General features: G+C 32.6%; 1 protein-coding gene across 1 annotated transcript in view; it reads right to left on the minus strand.

Moving 5' to 3' along the window:
* LOC143252876 (oxysterol-binding protein-related protein 2-like) overlaps window positions 1-26,259 on the minus strand; it is a 108,962-nt gene that overhangs the window by 10,472 nt on the left and 72,231 nt on the right. The window contains exons 3-10 of the mRNA XM_076505676.1: window positions 24,121-24,196; window positions 23,654-23,788; window positions 22,227-22,324; window positions 20,440-20,616; window positions 12,718-12,796; window positions 8,768-8,886; window positions 6,766-7,036; window positions 5,538-5,654 (exon numbers count right to left, since the gene is read on the minus strand). Of these exons, the coding sequence (XP_076361791.1) occupies window positions 5,538-5,654; window positions 6,766-7,036; window positions 8,768-8,886; window positions 12,718-12,796; window positions 20,440-20,616; window positions 22,227-22,324; window positions 23,654-23,788; window positions 24,121-24,196 (1,072 nt within the window). The remainder of the gene's footprint in view (window positions 1-5,537; window positions 5,655-6,765; window positions 7,037-8,767; window positions 8,887-12,717; window positions 12,797-20,439; window positions 20,617-22,226; window positions 22,325-23,653; window positions 23,789-24,120; window positions 24,197-26,259) is intronic.

Consider the following 26,259-nt stretch of genomic DNA (forward strand, 5'->3'; position numbering starts at 1 on the left):
AAACACTAATTTCAGTGAAGAGATCTGTGGATCCTTTTCTTGTTCAGCCATCAATTTGGTTCTAGTAAACGGAAATTCCCCAGCTGAATCATACCCCTGACGTTCATCATTGTTACTCACTAATGAATTGTCAGTAGGACAATTATTCACACGATCCCTGTCAGATCCAAACAATGTCTGAGACAAATCCATATCATCATAATCTGAACAAATTTTTATCATTTGTTTTTGGCTTAATTTCTCTACATGAGCTCAAGTCACGGCACATGGAGGAAACACGTCTGGATTTTCCTCAAAAACTATATCATTTTTAAATGAAACAGGGATCGACTTGCTAATCACCCTGGGTTAGGAAACAACTTTTCTCCCAGCCGAATCGTTTTCCAACAATAATGATACACCTTTAACTGGCAAAGTAGGTCTTACTCCAAGCACAACTAGTCCCAAAACTAGGTCTGATGTTAAATAAATGTTATGGAGAGGAACATTAATAAAGCAAACCTCAATATCCTGAACAATAACAGACTCATTAGTGGCATAATTCGAATCTAAAGGCAATACACCTTCCAACAACAATTATTGAATCACCCCGGTATCACGTAAAATACGTATGGGTATGGGATTAGCAGTCATTTGACAATGACATAGAATCAACTGACACAAAAGCTCTAAATTCCTCCAAACTACATCAGCCTTTTCATCATTGGCCAAAACAACAATATCGGGTATATGATGAAAATAGGTTCGTGTGTGGACACAAATGCTCTGGATATTACCTCATTTTCTCTTTCAAATTTTAACAATCGGGCAAGACCAATTTTTTGAACTGGAGAATTATCTTGCTTGCGATAACCTCGAAACTTTTAGCGATAAGCCTCTGGTACTAACTCGTCTGCTTTGATAATTTTACAAGGGGAGACATGTTTTGAATTCCAGGGGTTCCAGTAAACCTATTTCAAAGATTAAAGTGAGTTGTCCAGGGCTGCAGGATATTTATGCTCAGCTTAAGATACATTTTATAACCAATTTTGTGTTTCCACTGTTCCATTATGTTTCCTGAGTTTGGCATTAGTATTTGCAATGCATTACTGTTTGTGAGTTCAGTGACCCTGAGATTTGTTCAAGACTATTGGTAAGGCCTGAATTTCTAGCCGTCCTGTAAGCAAGATTGATAGTTTTGTTGTTACCTTTCTGTACATCCTCAAATACTTTCTGTTTACCATAGTTTTCAGAATGACTAGTTAGTCTGAAAATACAGTTTTGCTGATTGGGAGGCTATGGATAATCTTTGGTAATTAGTAGTTATCCTCCCTTCCATCTGTAGAACAAATTATTGCTTAGATTTCTTATAGCCTTAGTCCTATCGGAGGTGGGCCTAAGCATAATTTATACAGTGTTTTGGCGCTTGGCATTCTTACAATCGTCACGGCTTCATGGCTTTTTTTCTATCAGTAACCACATTAAATACTGGTAAGATTGAAAAACAAAGCCATAGTTCACTGAAGGAAGAAACTGGAGGCATAGGCAACCTCCAGTACAGTTTTGGATACTCAATAAAAGTTATTGCAGCTGCTATTAATTTCTTTCAATATATTGTCACCAGATAGAGAGATAACCTAAAACATGTGAATCTGGACGGAATGGCCTACGTGCAGTGGCACTGATAAGGAAGCACATTGGCTTAACATATCTAAATGTCTTTTTCCTGAATTAAACAAGCTTAATTAGCAACAGAACCAAGTCCTTCAGTTCAGAGGTAAGGCAGTTGTTAAGATCAAAAACATTATCCATGATATTAAAGTTTGAAGTTTTTAGCTTGATCCCTCTTTAACTCAATACACCTAAGCTGAAAAATGAACAAACATCTTAATTACAGAATGTGTTGCTGAATATTATAATTGTCAACACAAAAAGATTGACTTGAGAGTCAACAGTTCTACCCTTAACATATAATGTGATGCCTAATGATCATGATAGGCAGAACACAACTATACACAGACGTTTGCTGTAAATCACCAATGTGTGAGTGAAAGGAAAACTTCAGACATCACACTCGCGAGGTTTATAGTGAAACGATTGATGTTTTTCTCTAATTCTACGTTGACTTAACTACGATTTCGTGTTAACAACTGCGTGTTTCAGTATTTCAAGCAGACCACTGCATCTCTCTAAAAAATAAAATAACACTATGTGACACAAATTTTGTTCCTAGATAGTATGTGTTATTTCTTAATTGCTTATGTTGTAAAAAGTACAGGAAATGGCCATTATTCCCTTCAAACTCTACTTTTGTGATCTGGATAATGAAATTTAAAAATTAACCTACTTTCTATGTAAAAATGGATAAATTTGCACATTTTCTTTTACATAGGGTCTGAATAAAACAACATATTAATCAAGATATACACATATTTATACTAAAGTTATACAAAAATGAACAAAAATGTGTAGATGTGAGTAGTGTTCGAGATTTGCGACAGTAATGTAAATAACTTTCACGTATCAACCCTCAGATATAGTCTCCCATCATATTTTGATTATACGCTCCTTGGTAGCGGCGTTCAAACTCCAGTATATCTTAGTGGAAGCACTCGCCTTGCTCCATTGAGTATGCTCCCATGTTCTCCTTGAATTTATCAAGATGAGCATCAAAGATATGGACTTTCAGGGACATCCTGCAGCCCATTTTGCCGTAGTTCTTCACCAGAGCCTCAACCAGTTCCACATAATTTTCGGCCTCGTGATTGCCAAAAAAGCCCAGAACCACTGCGACAAAGCTGCCCCAAGCTTTTCTTCCTTCCTACTGAGCTTATTCGGGAATTCTATGCACTCTAGGATCTTCTTTATTTGTGGTCCAACGAAGACACCAGCTTTGACCTGTGCCATAGACAGCTTAGGGAAGAAGTCTCGAAGGTACTCGAAGGCTGCAGAATCCTTATCAAGAGCTGTGACAAACTGTTTCATAAGACCCAATTTTATGTGCAATAGCAAGAACAACACCTTCTGGAGGTCCACTAGTGGCTCACACTTGACATTGCGCCTCCTCACAGAGAACTCGGTCCGTGTGGCCAGTGCTTCCTGTTGTAGTGCGCTGCGGCGTCCTTGCTGTCCCAAAGGCAAAGATAACAGGGAAACTTAGTAAAGCCTCCTTGGAGACCCAGGGTTTGTCTTAATCCCGAACAGACATGTCGAAATATGCCTTGTAGGCTTCACACATTTTAGCAAATGGTGTCACAGAGTACCTTTTCGCTCTTGTCTTGATAAATTGGCCACATACATACCAGAATGCGTCTGGAGAATGCTTGCAGCTTTTTGATGCCACCTCTGATAAAATCAGATAGGTCTATGTGTTCACTTAGGTAGCTAAATTTAAACTAAAGTGGTGAGGGGTGAGCCCATGTATGTGTATTACTATGGAAAGTTCTAGAAAATTCTAAAAGGTTCTTGAAAATTCTCGTAAGTTCTACAACAACTTAGAAAACTCTTGTACGTTCTACAACAACTTAGAAAACTCTTGTACGTTCTACAACATTCTATAAATTTCTTGAAAAATTATTGTAAGTTCGAGAAAATTCTTTTTCACCTACCTGGAATGTTCTGGAAAATGAGTAAATTAGAAAATTTCATTACGCAGGTCACAAAAGCAAAGTTTGAAGAGAAAAATAGGTCTTTTCCATTTACTTTAGGCATAAGCATCTGGGAAATAACACTTTCTGCCCAGGAACAAAAAAAATAAAAATTTTGTTATATAGTATAATACTTCAATACATAATTGCTGACATGTATTAACTGAGTAGTAGTGTTCTTCCTGTGAGCTAAGTGGCCAGTTCTCATGTATAGTATGAAAATATCCGCATAGCACTCTTAAATATTCGTATTAAAACGTGAAAAATTTGTAATATATTAAGAAAGGTTTACAATTAAATCACTGCAGCGGAATTCTCACAATAGTGAAAACATGTTGAATACGTATCACCCACACTCTTGCCCGATTTGTTGATGACTTCACTAGCTACCAACTCTTCTACTGACTTCTATGGACATAGCAGTGACGAGAGCGTGACTCGCTCTTCTTTACATTCCTATCTCGTATTACAAGAAGGAAAAGAGAGAGAGTATTAAGCTAAGATATATTCTATTCCTTTTGTAACAACTAACTGGAAAGAGTGTTGCATACGAGAATATTCATAAAACTTTAAACACTAATTTAGTTTACTTTTCTATTCTGTAACCACTAAAGTTATATTATTTTATCTATTCTCGCTCGTGGTTTCCTAATTATATAGACAGTGCTTCCTTCCTTTCTTTTTTTTTTAAGCATTGGTGTTTGGATCACCTTGTGTATTTCAATTAACGTGATTTTATACAAACATTGGTTTTGATTAATAGCTGAATTCAGCAAAGACGAAGAGCATCTACAATTAAGTTAGCCTTTACCTGTGGAATACTCACCCAACAATAATAACATAAAATAAACAATTCAACACACCGAGAACCTTGTTTTCGTTTAAAGACGAGCCTTAGTAAGTGAGGAAATATCCTCCTTTTTTTTTCCTGCTATTGGTTATTCACATCTAAAAACATAATTGAAATGAGTTCTAGATAAAAGTCCATGTAATACTGAACTCTGATAAAAATTCAAAATTATGTTATTTATCATTGTCAAAGTTTTTATTGTTAATTTGTAGTTAGAAAAAAGATATTTCAATTACAATGAATTCTCAATGAAAGTAATTACCAACTAAAATTGATTTGACATAACAATAACAATTCTGTGAAAGCGACAAAAATGTGTTTCCAATTCTGCAAATATCTACTAAATTGTTGTAGTCGAGAGCTATGAATAACAATAAGAAAGGATGCTTTGAATTGTTTTCATGAAATGACTAAATTGTCATAAAAATAACAGCCCTATTTCAAGGATAAAGAGCTAATGTTTTTACAATAATGTTAACTTTACTCCTATTTCAAAAATTATTTATTATAAATCTCTCTACTTCTGTAAGCCCTTAGCGTTTTTTTTTAAACAAGTTATAAACTCGTACAATAGCATCTCACAAATATGTATCAAAAGGTCAAGTTTAAGTTGGGAATGCAACACAATATCAAACAAAAAATGTATCACACCCACGAATAAGAAAAGGTAAGATAAACCGTTAATCAAGAGAAGTACAAAATGTATAAAAAACAGTATTAAATTTAAAATGTTATAACGTATGTCATTAATTTGTACAAAAATAAACCTTTAATTGTTTTATTTCAACTAGTTTGGAATATTTTGCTGCATGCACAAATTTCTTGCTATTTGTACTTCTAACTTAGTGTTTTGTGGTTGTTTTATTTTCACCTTTGTTATTTTTAGTGAAGTTAATTGTAGAACACCAAAAAGAAAATTTTAACAGTACCACTGTTACATTCCCAAGTAAACGACATGATCTGTAATTTCATATATCAATGTTAAGCTATATTTTGATATTTGCTACGATTTAATAATTTTTTTTTTCTAATTTACATACGAAACAACTTTCGTAACAAACCTCAGCTGAGTATTCAGGTCTTGGGTCCGCCTGCCACAGTGTTACAGAATTTGGTATATCTTCTGACCAGGGAGAGTCGATTTTTGGTACAGTGTCAAAAGTGTCATCTTCGGTGGGCTGAAAGGAAACGTTTCACTGTAACACCAAAACAGTATTACAGGACAAACAGAACTAAATGTATGTTAAACTTATGGATGTATTTAATGAGAGAAATATATTGAAACACAGCATGTACCTACTATTACCACTTATAAACGGTACTTTAAGTTTTTATGCAGTTGTGTACGTTTCTATTGAACAAACAATTTTCGTAATTTCACAAGAAACTTATTTACAATATATTCAAAATATTTAAAACAAATGTTAAATTGGTTGGTTTATATTTTGTTTTCGACTAACTCCTTTCGTTACGTCTACTTTCAAAGAAATATTACCCCATATTAGCAATTATGATTTTGGCTTAGATGTAGAACTCTTATAAATCCTTGTTTCAGCACAGAATTAAATTAATTTTGATGGTGTATAATGCATTTTACAGCTTAATATTTCACAATATTTTGAGTAACCACTGACAATTTAGTAATAGCTGCAAGATAATTTGACGCATTTTTCACATAGTCATGGTGAAAAATGTTTTTCTCATGTTAGATTTACTGTTTTAAATAATTCTACTGATTTAGATCGATTAAGAGGACACCACTCTAAGGATATAAACATGGTCTACTCAGTTTATTCTCTACTATATCTTGTAGCATATCAAATATACTTTATCTACTGTTATAACCCAGCATACCCTGCGACACTAAAGATCAACACGAAGTTTTACGTATTGCAATATCTCACATCTCAACAAGAAACTACCTACTGTGTACCTTTCAGCTCAAAGAAGAATATTTATCTACTAACCTATGTTCTTCAGTAAGTAATTGATATTTATTTAATTAACCTAATCACGGAAAGACATTTTTTTACACTACTGTATTTCATTCTGTAAACGAGAACATATATTTGTGATACTTCAACTACAAAATGTGTGAGTGAACAGATTATTTTTATCGAAAATTAATTTACCTCTCCTACATAAAATAAAAAGGCGATTAATAAAACGTGTGTGCGGGTAAGTCTAAATACACGTTCACTGAGCTGCTACAAGTCACAAAATCTATCAGAGTCACTTATAGGACAGTTTGATATTTCTCATTTGTCCAGATAAAACAAAAGCACGTACCAAATCAAGGGAGTCACAGCTAACTCCACCACCACCAGTAAATGACCTAGTGAAGCTATTAAATTTGTCAACCATTCTTTTGGGAGTATGACCTGGGCTGCCTGTTGGAGAAGTGCTAAAAAAAGAAGTGTTTTGAGCACTTGCTGACTCTGCGTAATCAGGAAGACGAAGTTTTTTGGGAAATGTGCGAACATATTCTTCGTAAGCTTCAACATCAGCACTCTTTAGAAATTCTGACCACTTGCCGTACAAGAAACGAAGTTTTGTTTTCCTGTAGAATGATTAATAATATAATCACATGGTATAAGCACAACAGCAGTTGTAGGTATACATGATAATTTTGTTAAAAATCAACATGTAGGTGTGTACGTTGAAGGTTTTGTATTGGAAAACAAATTAAAAGATGCAGATACAAACCTAATAATTCACAATATTTTAAATACACATCTTTTTTTACTTTTCTACGCCTAACAACCATAATATTTCCAATCTATATTGTATTTTTTCTAATTAAGGAAAGATTTATTCAAGATTAAACAACGTGTTTTGTCGCATTTCGTGAACTTTCATATTTAAACAATGATTTATGAAAAAACTAACAAGTTAATTATCTATTATTCTTAATACTTTTAAATTAAATCCAAACTACTCACTTATTTATTTCTCATTTATAAAGCAAACCAATTATCTATAATACCCTGTCACCGTTCAACAGCTAATAATAAATATTGTCCGGCATAGCCAGAAGGGTAAGGCCCTCAACTCGTAATCTGAAGGTCGAGGGTTCGAATCCCCGTCACAACAAACATGTTCACTTTCTCAACCATGGGGGCGTTATAATGTTACGGTCAATCTCACTATTTGTTGGTAAAAGAGTAGCCCAAGAGTTGGCGGTAGATGGTGATGACAAGCTGCCTTTCCTCTAAATTAAGGACGGCTAGTGCAGATAGTCCTCGTGTAGCTTTGCGCGAAATTCAAAAAACAAACAATAACAAATACCATGTTTTATTTGTTTGAACAGAAAATCAAGTGATAACAATTCAATACCGAAAGAGGGCGAGCAAATAGTTGTGATCCAGATTAAATTATCAATGATACTGATTTTTATGTTTCATAAAATATTCTGATTGATAAATTGATTGATTGTCTGAATTAAGCACAAAACTACACAATAATATTTCTGCCCACCAGGGAAGATGAAAACTGGTTTCGAGGAGTGCGATTCTGTAAACATACCACTGTGCCACGGAGATGCCTGATTAATAGAACCCTTTTTATTATATCAACTAAAGTTTCTACAGTTAAATGATCAATATCTCTTTGCGAGGGGATAAAACAACTTAATAAATAATTAATCGGAAAATATTTTAAACAAATCACGCAATCCGTCCTCTATAAATATTTCAAAGTAATCGTCTTTTTTATTATTATTATTAAACTTATGTAGAAATTTAATTAAACGTATTCACTGCATTAAAACTATTCAACTTTGCGCTAGTCGTTCCAGTTTTGAAGTGATATACTAGAGGAAAGACAGACAATCCACGTCATCCGCTGCCAGATTTGGGCTAATAATTACCAATAAACAGTGAAATTGGTGGAAAAATTATAACGCCCCCAAGACTGAAAGAGTGAGCATGTTTGGGGGAAGAGTTTCCTTCCTGCGACCCACAGACTGTGAGTCGAGTCAGCTAACCACCAGGATATGCCAGGCCTTATTTTAAAATGTTGTACAATGTATATATTTAAACCTAGCTTACTAAAGTGGGGAGCATACGCACGCGCATTCTAATTACTTTTTAGGCATATCAAACCAGAGGTATTGTCGATGTAGGAAAAGCATGCTATACTTAATACGTTACAAGAGTGACAAATCGTACTATCTTTTTACAACATTTACGTCTTGTTATATAAAACTGCAATTTCCATTTGTAACTCACAAAATTCAGTTTATCAAAAAAAAAAACTTTCCAAAACTCCAGTCAACAAGAAAAAGACCTACTGTTTGTTACATACGAAGCCTTCTAACTGATGTACATCTTTACTAAGCCGACCAGCTGGTTTGAAATGTAGAACGGCATTCAGTCCACTATCATGTCCAACCAACTCTAATGTACCATACTAGGAAACATCAAAGAATAAAACAGAATAAAAATACGACACTTGATAACTAACATGGCTAAATCCGAGTTACGTGTTAACATTTCACAGGTTTTTCATTAAATTACCAGCACACAAGCCAGTTTTTGCCAAACTGGTTAAAAGTTAAGAATTAATTAAATAAAAAAGGAAAGTCCATTAAAAATTTCCTAAATTGTTTTTCAACAACATAACTACCTATAAATTGATTTATTGTTTGAAATCAAGCGCAAACCAACACAGTGGCCTCTCTGTGCTCTGACTATCACGGGTATCGAAACCCGGATTCTATTGTTGTAAGTTCGCAGACATACCGGGATCTTGTGAATGAATAAATAACAAAGTTATTCAAATAAATATTTCAGCAATTAATCGTAACAACTAAGCTATATAAAATCAAAACTAGTTTTTAGAACTCTCCCAACATCATTATGATATTTTCTACATATTATCCGAAGTATTTGGAAGTAAATGTAAATTTTTCTTTTGGTTTAAGCAGTTACGTTACAAATGAAAACCACATTACTAAAATAAATATATTTTTTCTACATTTGCATTTACATACACTGCTTGCCAAAATCTTAAGGCCAATGAACATAAAGAAAAATATGCATTTTGCGTTGTTGAAGTCAACCACTTACTTGAGTAGAGCTTCGAAAGATGAAAATAAGAAAATGGAAAATAAAAATAAAAAACTTTTTTAGAATTTAATTGGGAAAATGTGAACACTATGAAATTAGCTTAAATACTAGCTGGTCAAATGTTTAAGACCATACTGAAACGAAGCGTTAATCAGTAAACACGTAACGAAATTTAATCATTTGTGTTCAAGCATTAGCGTTGTCAACATCTCCCACTAACATCTCCTGTATTACATTGGGTAAAATATGGCAAAGGCTAAAACGTTGACAGAGTTTAAACATGGCAGAATTGTCGAGCTGCAAAAGCAAGGTTTCTCTCAACGTGCCATCGCTGGTGAGATTGGGCGTAGTAAAATTGCTGTTGCAAATGTCTTAAAAGACCCTGAGGGATATGGAACGAGAATTTCAAGTGGTCGGCCCAAAAAAAATTCGCCGGCCTTGAGCAGGAGGATCCGACGGGTTGTCCGGCAAGACACCAATCGATCGTCGAACCAGATTAAGGCCCTTACGGACACAGAATACAGTTCAAGAACAATAAGACGGCATTTACGAAGGAAAGGCTTTAAAAACCGTAAATGTCTTCAAAGGCCACGCCTCCTTCCACACCTCGAAACAGGTCGGTTAAACTTTGCTGAGAACCACCAAACATGGGATGTAGAAAAGTGGAAGAAGGTTTTGTTCTCTGATGAGAAAAATTTAACCTGGATGGTCCAGATGGCTTCCAACGTTGCTGGCACGATAAGGATATTCCACCGGAGACATTTTCTACACGACATAGTGGAGGAGGTTACATCATGATCTGGAATGCTTTCTCCTTCTATGTAACAATGGAGCTTTAGATTATACAGGGGTGTCAAACAGCGGCTGGATACATTGGCATGTCAGAGAGAGCATTCTTATTGACTGAAGGCCCTCGCTTGTGTGGAAATGACTGGATCTTTCAGCAGAACAATGCTGCAATCCACAATGTCCGCAGAACAAAGGGCTTTTTCATGGCGAATAACGTGATTCTTTTGGACCATCCAGCGTGTTCGCCTCAAAATGTTTGGGAGTGGATGGCAAGGGAAGTCTATAGAAATGGACATTAATTCCAAACAGTGCATGATATTCGTGAAGCCATCTTCACCACTTGGAATAACATTCAAGCCAGCCTTCATCAAACGCTTATATCGACCATGCCAAAGCGAATTTTTGAAGTTATTCGCAATGACGGCCGTGCAACTCACTACTGAGACCTCTTGTTGGGCATTTCCTACCCTATTTAGGACTTCTTTTTGGTATGATCTTAAACTTTTGACCAACTAAAATTTAGATTAATTTCATAGTGTTCATATTTTCCCTATTAAACGCTAAAAGGTTTTTTTAATTTTATTTTACCTTTTCTTATTTTCATCTTTCGAAGCTCTACTCAAATAAGTGGTTGAGTCTAACAACGCAAAATGCATATTTTTTCTCTATGTTCATTGGCCTTAAGATTTTGGCCAGCAGTGTATAATTCCTATGACACAAAACGCATAATTTTTGTTTGAATTTTACACAAACACTTTTGTTTTGTCAGTCGTTTAAACATGACCCGATTACACAATATTTTACTTATTGTTGTTGTTGTTGTTTTGAATTAAGCACAAAGTTACACAATGGGCTATCTGTGCTCTGTCCACCACGGGTATCGAAACCCGGTTTTTAGCGTTGCAAGTCCCCAAATATACCGCTGAACAACTGGGGGGGGCATTCTACTTATATAGAAGATGTCTGGCTAATTTACTAAAGCAAGAAGTATTGATTTTGAAATACAAGTCATTATTGTATTATAAAATTATTAGAAATCCATTAACCCATTTCTAAAGTCGTTTTAACTACGCTTTACACAAGTTTGAATTAACTTACTGATGGATAAAAAAGCTGTAAATGACACTATATAACACAAATTTTGTTCCTGGGTAGTATGTGTTATTTCTTAATTGCTTATGTTGTAAAAGTACAGAAAATGGCCATTATTCCCTTCAAATTTTGGTTTTGTGACCTGGATAATGAAATTTAGTAATTAACCTATTTTCTATGTAAAAATGGGCAAATTTGCACATTTACATAAGTCCTGAATAAAACAACATATGAATCAATATTTACATGTATTGATACCAAAGTTATACAAAAATGAACAAAAATGTGTAGAAGTGAGTAGTTTTTCGAGATTTTCGAGTGTAATGTAAATCACTTTCACGTATCAGTCTCCCATCATGTTTTTGTTATACGTTTCCAGGTAACAAAAGCAAAGTTTGAAGAGAAAAATAGGTCTTTTCCATTTGCTTTAGGCATAAGCAACTGGGAATAACACTTTCTGCCCAAGAATAAGAAAAAATAAAAATTTTCTTACATAGTATTATGTATTTTCCATGTATGAAGTTAAAATAATAAATACCATTTATTACACTACTAGGAATTCTACATTTATAGATGTTCTTTCGCTTATTTTACTTAAATGTCACCTATTGACATTAATATCTAACTGGAATGTATAATATTCATTATAATAAGAAACGTAAATACAAAGAAACGGTGTAAACGACTATCAGGGAGAAAGATTAATACAATTAACGCTTCTGTTAGTTGTGTTTAATCATATAATTAAACCCAATTAAATAAAAGAAGTTTATAAAAATATAATTTTATAAGCTTTTAAAATATTCTAAATTAAATTTTCAATATGCAAAGCTCATCAAGAAATTCTCAGACTTGTTTATAAGTTGCTTAAATATATGTTAAATCAATTGCGAAAGATTTATAAGTATTCCTTTTAATCTTGTCAACATCAAATCACAATAGATGAGAGAGATCTTCATTGAGGAGTGTGTACGTACTGTGTTAACTAGTTCTAACAGCTAATGACTAGAAATTTAAGTTTTTATAGAAATAATTATAAATATTTTAATGACTTTCAGAACATTGTTCTAAATAAACGTATTTTAAGATAAATGACCAGTTAAGATTCATATTATATTATTACTTTATTTAAATATTACAAAGCACACATAGTTAATATGGACTAGATTAAAAAAAACATTTTTATTATCAATCAGTAGAGTCATGCCCATTGAATAATTAATGCAAGAGAACTAGAACCCAAACATTCTTAGCTCTTGCAGAATTCAAAAAAAATAATTTTATTACGTACCTGTTCAAACCACAATTTTCCTGCTATTATGTTGTGAACACGACAACTGACATTGGTCCAAGCATAAACTTCTTTGTGTCTATAAGGAATTCATATTCACAAAATTATGTTTCACTTATATTTAATTTTATAACAGTAATGAAAATTTACGAATGTTAAGGGACTTGTTATTTGTGAAGTATTTCATATGAATATGTAATACTTCCAAAACGACATATCTTAATGATAATCGTAAATGTTGAAAAGTATAGATTTTAGGTTTTCTAAAATTAGTAATATATTAATCAAACATGGTGCAAAACAAGTTTACGTATTTAAACTTTTCAAAAAATAACTTTCAGAATTTCAAAAACCTAACATTTATAAATTATAAAGCATTAGTGCAACATATTTCATTCTACAGCTCCTTGAGTTAAACGATGGTTGAGCAAATACATCGTGGAAGCAACTTGCGTACACGTGAACTGTGCCAATTTTTTCAGACAAAAATCCTTCTTGATTATATTGTGGATGGCTTTTGACACTGATATGATATTGCGTTTTGCTTACACAGGTTTGACTTATTTAAGTATCTTTTTTGATGGTCCTGATTTCCCCCAGTGGATCCATATTCCAGTGATATATAGAAATTTTCTTTTTTCTATTCTTAATTAATATATAATTCTCATTATTTTTCTATATGTGCGTTTAATATAAAGTGTAATATATCTTCATTATCCGCCTCTAATTACCATCACCACTCACCCGCCAAATTTTGGATTATCTTTCACCATTAGTGGAATTTGTTGTAACATTATAACTCTCCCACGGCTTAAAGGACGAGCATGTTTGGTAGGATGGAGATTCAAACTCACAACACTTAGATTGTGAGTTGAGCGCCCTAATCATCTGACCATGCTGGGCCTGGTTACCTAGTAAATTTGGTCATTTAACTAAGGTGTCGCAAGAATGGTCCTGTGGATAGGAATTTTCTCATATAAAACATGCTGGACTACATGGGCAATACTTGCATGCAGAAAAAAATTATATTTTCGATTTTCTTATATAATGCCATGTTTTCTTAACTTAAAACAGATTAAGATTTGAGGTAGAGAAATATTAAGATTTATATTATATTGATACAATATTTAAGATTTAGAAGACTGAGATACAAGATTAAAGTTCATTAGATTCAGATTCCAGCTTTATGATTAAATTAATATCAGGTAATTCCCCCTTGAGATTTACAATGCTAAAATCAGGGAATAGCTTTATATGGTTTTGCTGTAAGAAAACACATTTTTCACTAAAAGTGCCACCAAGATAAAGCAGATGCAATGGGGTAACCTTGCATATCAAGTTTAGGTCCAATTTCAGATTCCAAATTGACATAACAAATCAATGGCAAATTAAAACCTAAAAATAAAAGCTAAAGATAATAAGTAACTCAAATATAAAGGCTTCTAACGTCTTAATGATACTTAATAATTAAAAACAATCCAGGAAAACTACATTTGCGTTAAGGTTTAATAATAACGTGCTGTCATATGATTTTTAATTAAGACACAGTAAAACGGTTACAGTAGTAAATATGAATTAATTATTTCGACTATCTTTATTTTTCAAAATCTGTTTCCCTGAAGTGGATGACCATCCATAGAGCACATGCTGTCGCCAGGACTATCACAAAACACACTTGTTTCTAATCTCTGATTCTTGTTTGTCGAAAGTACAGATTGTTCCACATGCGTCTAGTTTAGTCCTTTCTCTGCTTCAGTCTTAGTCAAGTTGAAATGATTCAGATTCTCACTCCATAAAATAATTTCTGGCAAGTTTCTTCTTAGTCGATAGCTCCTACTCGATTATTCTAAGAAAATTCAGTAAAACTGAGAATAATGCATTATTGTGTTTTAAAATTTGAATAAGTAAAAGGGATATCTTCGTCTTTAAAATTCTAAATCTCCGATTTCAACATATTTTTTATGACTTGAGTGTAGAAGTATCTTGCATCAGAGAAAGTTATTACATACAATTCCTAAAGAGATCACTTTTCACTGATCTTGCATTACCCATAAAATACAAAACCGTATAAAAATATTGTTTTGATACAACCTATTTCACAAGTTGTGCTTGTAATGTGACTTGCTAATTTGCATATCCAAAATCGTTGTAGTATATTGTACTAAATCATTTGTAGTACATATTATAAGATGTATTTATATATTTATTTATATTTATTTTATTAACACAAAATGCAGCTACAAAACAAGCATTCAATATTGGGGAATCAACCATCAGGTGGGTTATATATAATCTTCCCTGGTTTTTTGAGATACTAGTGAATAGTATTTATATCATTTATTTGGGTGTTACATTTCCAGCTCATGTACTTGGGCAGTATGTTTCGTTGGCAACTGTGTGCGGTCCAAATGCTGTCATGTTTCTTCTCGTGGCGAACCTTTAGTAAAAGTTGGTAACGAAAGTTTTGTGAAAAAAATATTACCAGTCATAACGCTATGCATTCAGACACTCCTGTAACTCACAAATGTCATGTGTTAGCATAGAGTGAACATAAGTTTTGCAACTTTTTGTAAGTGTGTAAAATTAATTTACAAAAAAATACTTATAGTCGTAGGTTATGAGTTTACACTTTGTGTTATACCATATCAAAACGTACAATCGTGTGATCATCAACTCAGTACCTCTCATTATCTCAAGTGTCCTGTCTGTCATTTTTATGGAGACGTGTTTTATTTATGTAGTCATTTGATGTAACATTTAGACATTTCCCAATTATTACAGCACTGGGCATGCCAAATGAAGATTCGTCCAGCAGATAGTAAAGACTAGAGATATTTTTCTTCTGAAGAATATTAAATATAAATGTCATTTTCAAGACCATCACGTCCTAAGAAAGAGAAAGCTATGATTGCACACATCACATCACCTGATCAAAAGGTTTCTCACTTCTAATATTTACAACAGATAACAGCATTATTGTATTATCTGGTCTTTTATATTTTATATATATATATGTATATATATATTTTCCATAGCATGAAAAACTCTATTAATATGGTTGATGTTCGTGAATTTAAGCAAGTTTAAATAAATATAAAACTATGTCTCCTCTATATTTAGTAATTTTCTTAAATGTTTATTTGTCTTTCTCTGAAGTTTATTATAAAAGGTTAAGCTTCGCACATAAATATCTAACATTTTATTTTTGTCAGACTTCGAACTACTTGTTCTAAGTCTGTTACATTTGACACAGGAAACTGATTGTAATTGACATAATGAATTATAAAATTTACATATCTTGCTTAAGTGTAAATGAACATGTCACATTTCACTATAATATTCAATATTTACACAGGTAGTTCTCGATTTACGCGATTTTCGAGCGATTTGTGTACTGTAACGGTACAAATAGAAGTATTCTCACCGTATGCTTGGATGTTCAGCTGATGCAGGTGCCTTATTACAATAACATTCGTAGTAATGCGACGCACGATAGTTAAAAGGACGTTACAATGACAACTTTATGGTTATCATCTGTGCAGTAGCCGAAAGAACGCGGGTCTGTTTGGTCGCACAAGGAAATACGGTTTTCGAACATATTGTTTGAGAAAAAAATGTCTCGGTTGTCGAACACAAACTCAATTCCCGAACCAAGCTGTCGTGGCACGAACCCCCAAAATAACCCGACTGATGACCCGAACGATCCTTCGACCATTTTAGGTCCACGCCAGGCTTGTCCAAATCATTTTACCCGCACCTGTCGCTCAGTCCACACCCCCGCTAAAATCTGTTGTGAACGTTCTCGTTCTTCTTTTTTTGTTGTTGTTGTTTTTCTAAATATTCTGATTAAATAAGTCACCATGGGGTCAAAGAAGGATAATGAAAGCAGCAAACCAAAAGGAAAAGTTGTTAGAGCCACAACAGAGGTGAAAAAAAGATCTCATAGCGAAGTGTGAGAGTGGTGTTCCTGTGTCTGACCTTGCTATGCAGTTTGTTATGGCGATGTCTACACTCTGCACCATACTGAAAAATAAAGAGGTCATCAAAGGAACTGATGTTGCAAAACGAGTGCCAGTGTTTACGAAACAAAGATCACAAACAACGGAAGAGGTAGAAAAACTGTTGTTGATTTGGGTAAACGAAAAACAGTTAGCTAGTGATAGCATTTCTGAGACCATCATTTGTGAGAAAGCAAAACATTTGCATGCTGACATCTTGAAAAACACCCCTGGAACGAGTGCTGATACAAGTAATGCCTTTAAGGCTAGTAGTTTGAACAATTTAGGAAGAGAAGTGGCATACATAGTGTGGTGAGTCATGGGGAGGGTCCCAGGCAGAAACAAACCTCATTAGACATGTTTTTAGTGAGAAATAGGTCCAGTGAGTCCAGGTTGTAGAGGTGCAAATAGACAGAAAAGAGAAAGAACCCCAGAAGGAGAGTTACCTGACGTTTTTATGGAAGGTGATTCCCCTTCTAAACAATAATAACCCTCCTACTCTCCACGTTCCTCATCACCTTTCACTTACGCCATCAGCTCTCCCCAGCACAGGTAAAGTGCAGTTAAATTTTCATTTATTGTTTTTTTATTGTGTTTATAGTTTTGTGGTTGACTTTATACATGTAAGTATTATTATACAGGTATGAATAAGCAATATTTTTACTTAAAATGCTTCATAATGCGTAATTTTTGGAAGACTGTAACTGATTAATTTAATTTACAGTATTTCTTATGGGAAAACGTGATTCGGTTTTCGAACAATCTTCTGGAACGGATTAAGTTCGAAAACCGAGGCACCACTGTAATTACAATAAATTTATCGTGCTTCAAACTGCAGTTGATGTTTTCTGTAAATATGTTATGTTGACGACGTTAACATAGGTGGCACCCCTGCAGTAAATTTGACTAATGGCATTCCCACTGAGATTGCACGCATCGTGTATTCTCTATGGAAAATTGTGTCTGATTTACGCGACCAATTCCCGGAACGTAACTATCGCGCAAATCGAGAATTACCTGAATTAAAATATCTCATGATAAATTCAGTGTTTGTTTACAAACAATGTTACAGAAATGAAAAATATAAACTCTAACTCGAATAGTAACATCGTATAAATTTACTTGAAGTTTTGTTAATAAATGTTTCATTACGCTTGTCAGTCTGTGATTTGACATTGTTGTTATAAAGTATATTCTGTAATTTTACATAAGCAGTAAATGTAATGTATTTACAAAATATGAAAGAATCATCTTTCCTTATAGACCAAATGTTTTGTTATAAGAAGCAACAAAACTGAAATATTGTGTCAAAAACTTTGGAGATTTTGTTCTTAAAAGCTTCAAAATTAGAATATATGCATATTAGTTGTGATAAATCATATATGAAGTCATCTTTTTTTCGTGAAGTTTTGTTTATATATGTTTCAGTATGTTTGTTAAGTGTGCGAGTTTATGTATATTAACGATAGCATTTCGTGTTATGACGAACTATGAATTTTGTATAAGGAATACAAAAGAACAGTGGTGTCAGATGTTCAAACACACTTGTTAGAAACAGTTATTAATGGATGTAATTTATCATCAATGACTAAGACAGACACGTAATTATTTGAAATTTAATCATCAGTCTGAAAACTGGTTTGTAATCGATGACTTGTATAATTTTAAAGTGAAACGATAATACATGTTAACATTCTTTCAAAATCTATATGAGAGAAATATGACAAATTACAAAAAGCCACCAAAATACGATAATCAATTAATAATTATTTATCATGACATAAAATATGAAGCTTGTTAATATTGAAAACCGACAAAATTTGATTTTGAAAAAGTCAAGATCTAAAATAAGCAAAACTACATTTCATTAAATATGAAAAAATAATGTATAAACACGTGTAAGTAATGAATGATGTAAAATTCAGAAAACACATGTCCTGTTATAACTAACTAGCATATATGAAATATTTTTGTTGTAAAGTATGATTCGTATAGTTGAAGTACGTGAATTGCACATTGTCGTTTTTTACATAAACTTAAGTTTATTCGTGTGTAAAACTTTAGCTTGGCCAATAAATAAGTTTAATTGTTATAGTGTACCTAAGGTGATCGTGAAAATTTTAAAAATAGGATATGGAATTCCTGAGCTTTCAACAAGTTTTTAAACAAATATATATTTTAAAGTGTCATCATTTTAGTACGATAAATTCGTTTACAATATCAGTCTTTCTAAAACACATGTAGTACGTAAGTGAAAAGCTATAGAGTAACTGTCAATATGTGTGAAACGAAATGTTTTATCAAGACCTCATTTACTATGAAGCACAACACAACTCACAGTTATACTGGTAAAGGAAAAAACATTAGAATACATTTAATTTAGTGAAACATTAAAAGCATATGTTAAATTAATGAATGATATTTTTAATGATGTTATCACGAAAAATCTGTCTTTTCAAAAGATAGATTTTCAAGTAAAGTAAAATACTATTGATTAATAGATCATCCTACAAACTACGGTAACACTGTCCTTAGTAGCACCATCCGCGTATAGAAGAACTATGAAATCATCATCCTATCGAATTATCTAACTACAGAAACACGGTTCACCTTTATAAAATGTATTTAGTGTTTTACTTATAAAGCAAAACTGTAATTGCGTTAAACATCTTTCAGTACTGATAACTGTAAACACTATGCTATGCAGATCAGATTAAATCATTAAGTTTTAGAGTTTGACTGTTACTATTAATTTGCGACACACTGATTTATATTAAATTTGTGGTTTGCTTGCCAAGTATCAGTAACTATGACCCTAAGAGAGCTGCGCCTTATCGAGCCTCCTACGTAACAGTTATGCCACCCCCAACTGGCAGTATAATTTGCATATTGTGTAATAGTTATGTAACCCTCGGGCGACATCCTTTGAATATTCTGTAACAGTTGCATTAGTCCAGGCAACATCATCCTTTTATCGCCAGAGTCTTGAGGTAACAAACTAAGCTGACACATAAGATTTTCATAAGTATCTCTTATCATATTTGAGTGATATATCCTAAACGTTGCATTTCTGATTCCAGGTGGTTACGATAATTAATAGTAATAACAACAGTCAAAGCAGTTTTAGTTTTGTATCGCTACTGATTGGAAAGCTTTTTTCTTAAATTTAACTCATAAATATGCAATAAATACCTTTCAAATAACACATAAAAACACTGATATTACTGTAGTACTTTAAGTTACCTATTATTAGTTTTGTTCAATATACCAACTTTGAGCTGCAACAACAGATTGTTATAAAATTAAATAATATTCTCTATTATTATTTAGAGTTTTCATTGAAAGGAAATTAGAGATGATTAACATCTACAAAATGATTATATTAAACGTAATTATTTTACTATGTATTTCACATGTGCCTTTTTGTAACTATGAACCCTCGATTTATTCTTACAAATTTTTCTTTACGTAGTGACAAGATAAATAAATTAAAACTCTTTAAACTATCAAAAATGATGATTCCTCTGAACCATTACTTGTAAATTAACGAACTAATACACTTATTTTACTGTATGGAAAATGACAGTTTTTAAAAGGGTAGTTTTTATTTAAGTTATAACAGCAGACTTTAATCTTACATTATGTAAACCTGAGTCTTGCTTTAATATTTTCTATATAAAATGTTTCATAAATAAATGCGTTACTTCTTTCTAAATTTAGTTACCTTAAAAGTTTTACAGTAAGGGTTCCTTCAGGTTTGATTTCAACAGTCTTTCCCAAGAACCTGAGCTTCGGGTGAATAAAACCATGAAAAATAAAATGCGGAGAGTCAGCATGAAAAGCACTGGCTGGTGGGTGGTGGCTAACCTGTTCACATATGATCCTAAAACCTATGTCCTTCCTGCACACAATAAAAATGGGATTTCTGTGATTTTTTTCTTATAGATTAAAAATACTATATTTAGTAATATTTTTATTTTCTATTTCTTTCAAAAAATTTGACAATACACTTTTCTGTGTTACATAGGCGCATCAGGTCAACAGCATGGTTACGTTGTTCTGGTTTATAAGCCATTGACACGCTATTTTTATACATTTTTGATTTTAAATCTGAAACAGACAAATGAAGAGAAATGTGAAAAAAAAACAATTACAGTTCACATACTTTTTGCCACATATGTTAGGACTACGAATAAGTTGTGTTTATTATTTGGATTTTGACTTTGATAGATACGCTAACTTCAAACACTATAATAAATTATTTGATTTTAATTTTTAATATGCTCCCAAGATGGGCGTTATTTTATTAACTGAATGCAATAGAAATATTCATATAGTACTCATGTCGTTACAAATACTGACCTTTTAAGACTTTTCTTTCTTGAATACAATTTATCTGTTTTGAATCAGATATAAAGGGCTTTAAGATTAAATGCATGTAGCGCAGGATATTGTGTATCAAAATAAATGTTATATGCTCACATGTGAAAATCATCTAAATTTGGAATTTTAAAAAATTATGAATGTGGTATTCTTACGTTCTTTTTACACGTTTTATAGCTTTTATCCACCGAGAATTACATCGTGTTATACATTAACTTTGTATAGGTTTGTTGAATACACATTTAAATTAACAAAATATAAAAAATGGCAATTTTAAAACATGATAAAACTCCAAGACAATACACAAATATTTAAAATCCTTGCTAAAACACTGTACATAAGAAAATAAAATCTAACTTCAAAAGCTGGGTTGTTTTAGTTGCGAGAAAGTTTATTTGGTGTTATCTAGAAATTTGATTGTTATACATAATTAAAACTAACAAAAAGTGTATAAAGCGTAATAACAGTTAAATAAATCACTGACCTATTTTAAAAAACAGAATCAAGAAGAAATTGTGTTTTATGGCTTTGATAAATTATAAAATTAAGACTTCGGTGATCTAAAGCAACTACTTTGTAATAAGCTGTTTGATGCAATAGTGTACTATAACTTCTTTCTAAAACTATTAACAAAAAATATAATTATTGCTATGAAGTTAGTTGTAAAGATTGGGCGTGGATTAGTAGTAAGCGCGTCCTAGGATTCTTGGTTCGTTTCCTATTGCATCAAAACCGCACTCTGCACTTTGGTGCGGTGAATAAGCCATAGAAGTGCTGGTCAAATCGGTTAGATAAAAATGATTCAAGAGCTAGTAATGGGAACTGTTAGTTGCTTTCCTTCTAATAGTTCAAAATTAAGGATGACTCTATTCAGATATCTCTTTGTAGTTGTGTGGAAAATTCTCAAGCCAATATAAAATTCAGAAAAAAATATGTAATGTCAAAAAATACAGAGTTGTTAGATTATTGACACTTGTCTAAGAATATAATGAGGTTTGTTAAAAGTGCTCGGTTTTACGAAAGAAATTACTTTTATCAGAATGCAAAACAGAAGTCTGACTTAAAGTCTTAAACATCTATTTAAAAAGGGACATAGTGCACGATAATAACACATATCACTTAACCTACCTGACAAGTTCATAAGTTTCTCCGAGAAGAGGATTAAAAGGTTTTCCTAATCTCTCCCAGTTCGATGCTAATGCAGAAACAGCAAAAGCTGCCACATACTTCAGCAAAGAAAAACAGGAATGCAAAAAAATGTTAATTAACAAAATATTTATTTCAAGCTTAGCCTAAAGGGAATATTTATTTAAATTTTGGTTTTAGACTCAGATAAAATCGAGTTAGAGCTTTACTGTTGTGAGGAGTGTTACCTACGATGTAGTCACCTCTACATTATTAATATTTTCCGTTTCAACATCAAAGCAGCCATTTTAACTACGTATGACGTTTTTCTTAATTTGACAAGAAAAAATATATCGCAAAAAATTGCAATTTTTTGTCTTAAATTTTTCCTTTCTTACTTGTTTCATTTTGCATTTTATGACACTCACGTAATGTTTAATACTGGAAAGTGTCAAGGATAATGGCTGCCAAGGAGTGTCAATCTTCCCTTGTAAACTGGTTTTACAAGCATTATCAAGTCTTTTTATGGTCACATACGGGAAATAAAGCAACACGTGGTTACAGAGGGCTCTAAAATCACTTTTAAAACATGACTGTAGTAATATGGTTCTACAGACAACAGATATGACTGTAATACGAAAGGACTATTAAGTCACTCTGATTCCCTTCTTAATTTTTCACTCTAAATTAATATTTGGTTTTTATATTCCAACAACTCTATTACAGCATTCAACTTTATAATTTACATAGAAGAACAGCGCTTTGAGCCTCAAAAAATAAACATTATTAGTGTATTTGCAAAAAGACATTTGTCAAGCAATATATTGTGTTTTAGTGTATACATAATTCGTGTTCAAAAGTAACCTAGTATTCCTAAGCCCATTCCTGTGTGTTCAAAAATACTTTTATGTCTTAAACGTGTTATAATAATACTGATATACATTTCAGCTACCTCTTTTATTCTTCAAACAGAAATATTACATGAAAATGAGTGAACTTAATACTTCAGTGTGACTAAGTATTGAAAAAAACAGTTGTAGGGATCATTTAAGAGCATCTCAGCTAAACCTATTTCATTTAAATCAAATATCATTTTAATATAGTATTCTTCCTGCACTGGTGTTTTAAGACCAAGATTAAACTTTAGTAACAAGAAGGATGGCACAGACGTTTTGAGTTCAAGAAAAAAACCTCAAAAATTAATATCAAGGATAAACCTCAATAAGGGAAATGATTAATGGTATCGATCTTTCTAGATCAAAAATAAGCTGAAATAAACGAGATAATTATACATCTATATAACGACTTTGATTCCGTGTTTCATAGTTTTTACACGAATTGTTTTATGTTTTTATAATACCAAAAATGGTTTGTTCAATTTTAGGCTTTTATTTTGATTATTGGAGATGTGTATTTACAGGGATTTTTACCTGAATCCTGTCTACTGGGTCATCACATTCGTCAGCACGATGCAACAAGAAACTGTATTCCATATATTCTGTAATACGTTGAAGGAAGCTGAGAGGTTCATTAAACACAACTGGCATTGCAACCTTTGACAGATCCTTGAACAGAGAATGACAACTTGATGTAATGCAACCTGACACATTCGATGGTTAAAACACTAAAAATCCATCAATACAAATATAATCTACCTGAATACCTGAAATGTTAAGTGGTAAATACAATATCTTGGATTACTTTGGCCTTACTGTAGATATTATATGAGTGAGAAAATATGTGCAAAGCTGTACTCGATTTAGATAATTAAAATGTTACAAGTAAAATTAAGTATTTGCTTAACCACAATTACTGAGAAAGAAAGGAAACACTGGAGAAAATTATTAAAACGTAAAATAGAATGTTCCATTCATCGTATTGTTCAGGAAATACATACCTTTCCTATGCAATGTTTCAAAATACTCCAAAGGTTCAAGTCACTTCTAGAAAACATTGGAGCCGGAAGATGACATCTATAAGACAAAAATATTTCACATGAGTATTTTTAAACGGACTGTCTTACGAACTTTGGAATTCTGCAAATTTTCAGTTTTAAAAACAACCTGAAGACTTTCACTTTGAAAACTTTCTATGATCTTACAAATATGTAAAAAAAAATATTAAATTCAATAAAATAAAAGGTGCGCTTTTCTTTTGAAAATGATAACAATAAACTATTTAACTTCGTAAACTTCAATCAAAGAAAAAGATTAATAACAACATTTTTGAAAAGGTAGATTTTCACCATTACTGCAGATAAGATAAAACCAAATTTTTTAGCCTAGGGTTTAACGTGAAATACTATCGATAATCGTCATTTTGGAATTTGTGTAAATCGATTTGAATGTGGATTAATTATACAGTATAAACAATAGATACTACAAATACAAAACTGTTTACAAAAAGATTAATACAATAAAACGTGGTATTACGCTGATACTGATTCTTCATGAAATTAGAATTTTACGATTTATCTAATCTATATAGATATATTACTCTATTTTTTATTTAAGTGTCAGTGTGGTGTAACAAGAATGTCTAAATTAATAATTACCATATATCCTTTCTTTCACAATTCCCTTATATGTAATTGTAAAATACGCCCATAAAAACTGCAAAACCCAAAAATGTGAAACCGCAAGTTTGTACACATTTTCCTATGGATTCAACAAACTTTCATGTCAAATCTGATGAAGATCCATCAACAGAAAATGAAATAGTATGTGTGTGTGTTTTTCTCTTATACCAAAGCTACATCAGGCTATCTAATGAGTCCATTGAGGGGAATCAAAATCCTGATTTTAGCTTTGAAATCCGTAGACTTACGGCTGTACCAGTGAGGGACAGGAAGGAATGTAAAAATGTCTGACCGCAAAACAGAAAATGTGTATGTATTCGAAGTTATATGGATAAAACCATTACAGTTATAAAGATCCAGGTCTATATAATAATATTTTCTGAGGATAATAACTACACGTATAATTTTTAGCTGAAAAAATACATACTTTCCTTACAAAGAATATTTGACCTCAGATTAATGTTGTTTTTTTTCATCTAATAAGAATTTACGTTTGTTTGTTTTTTTAATTTCGCACAAAGCTATTCGAGGACTATCTGCGCTAGCCGTCCCTAATTTAGCAGTATAAGACTAGAGGGAAGGCAGCTAGTCATCACCACCCACCGCCAACTCTTGGGCTACTCTTTTACCAACGAATAGTGGGATTAAGCGTCACATTATAATGCCCCCACAGCTGAAAAAGCGATATTGTTTGGTGCGACCTGGATTCGAACCCGCGACCCTTAGATTACGAGTCGAACGCCTTAATCTACCTGGCCATGCCGGGCCTAACAAAATATGTAATGTTTTATTATTCTTCACGTACCGTTTTAAGAATAAATTATAGTAAACTATGGAAAATCAAATAAACGTGTATTTGTAACTCAAAATATGTGTATCGAGCATACTAACTTTATCTTTTCCGCCCCGTAGAAATAAAGCATATTACTTGTTTTTACATTTGAGTTTTTGGGTGTGTGTGTTTTTCAAAGTATGTACTTTTAGCTCACAGCTATATCTCTTGACCGATTTGAGATCCAGTTACAAATGCTGCTGTTAAAATTCCTTCTTGTTTAAAGTTTGTTACGTAAATCATCTATGAAACAAAGACACAAGAAGAGCCATTTCTCTCCTTTGTTTTTTGTTTGAAGTTAAGCACAAAGCTACATAATAAACTATATATGTTTTGCCCACCACGAGTATCGAAATCCTGTTTTTAGCGTTGTAAGTCCGCAGACATACTGCTATGCCATTGGCGAGCTCCATTTCCTTTCTTTAACCAAATGAACCCAAAAGTATTTTATTTGCTCATGGAATATGAAATTAAATTATCAGTTTAGAAATGTAAAGTTAAAATGAATGTATTGTTTTCAAGTCAGACGAAGGAAGGAGTTGCAAAACGAAATGATTAATCTATACAATACATGATTAGTTAGATCTACTTAAAACCTAAAATCCTGTTTTTCTATTTTGAGTAAA

The sequence above is a fragment of the Tachypleus tridentatus genome, chromosome 6, assembly GCF_004210375.1.
Source record: "Tachypleus tridentatus isolate NWPU-2018 chromosome 6, ASM421037v1, whole genome shotgun sequence".
NCBI lineage: Eukaryota > Metazoa > Arthropoda > Merostomata > Xiphosura > Limulidae > Tachypleus > Tachypleus tridentatus.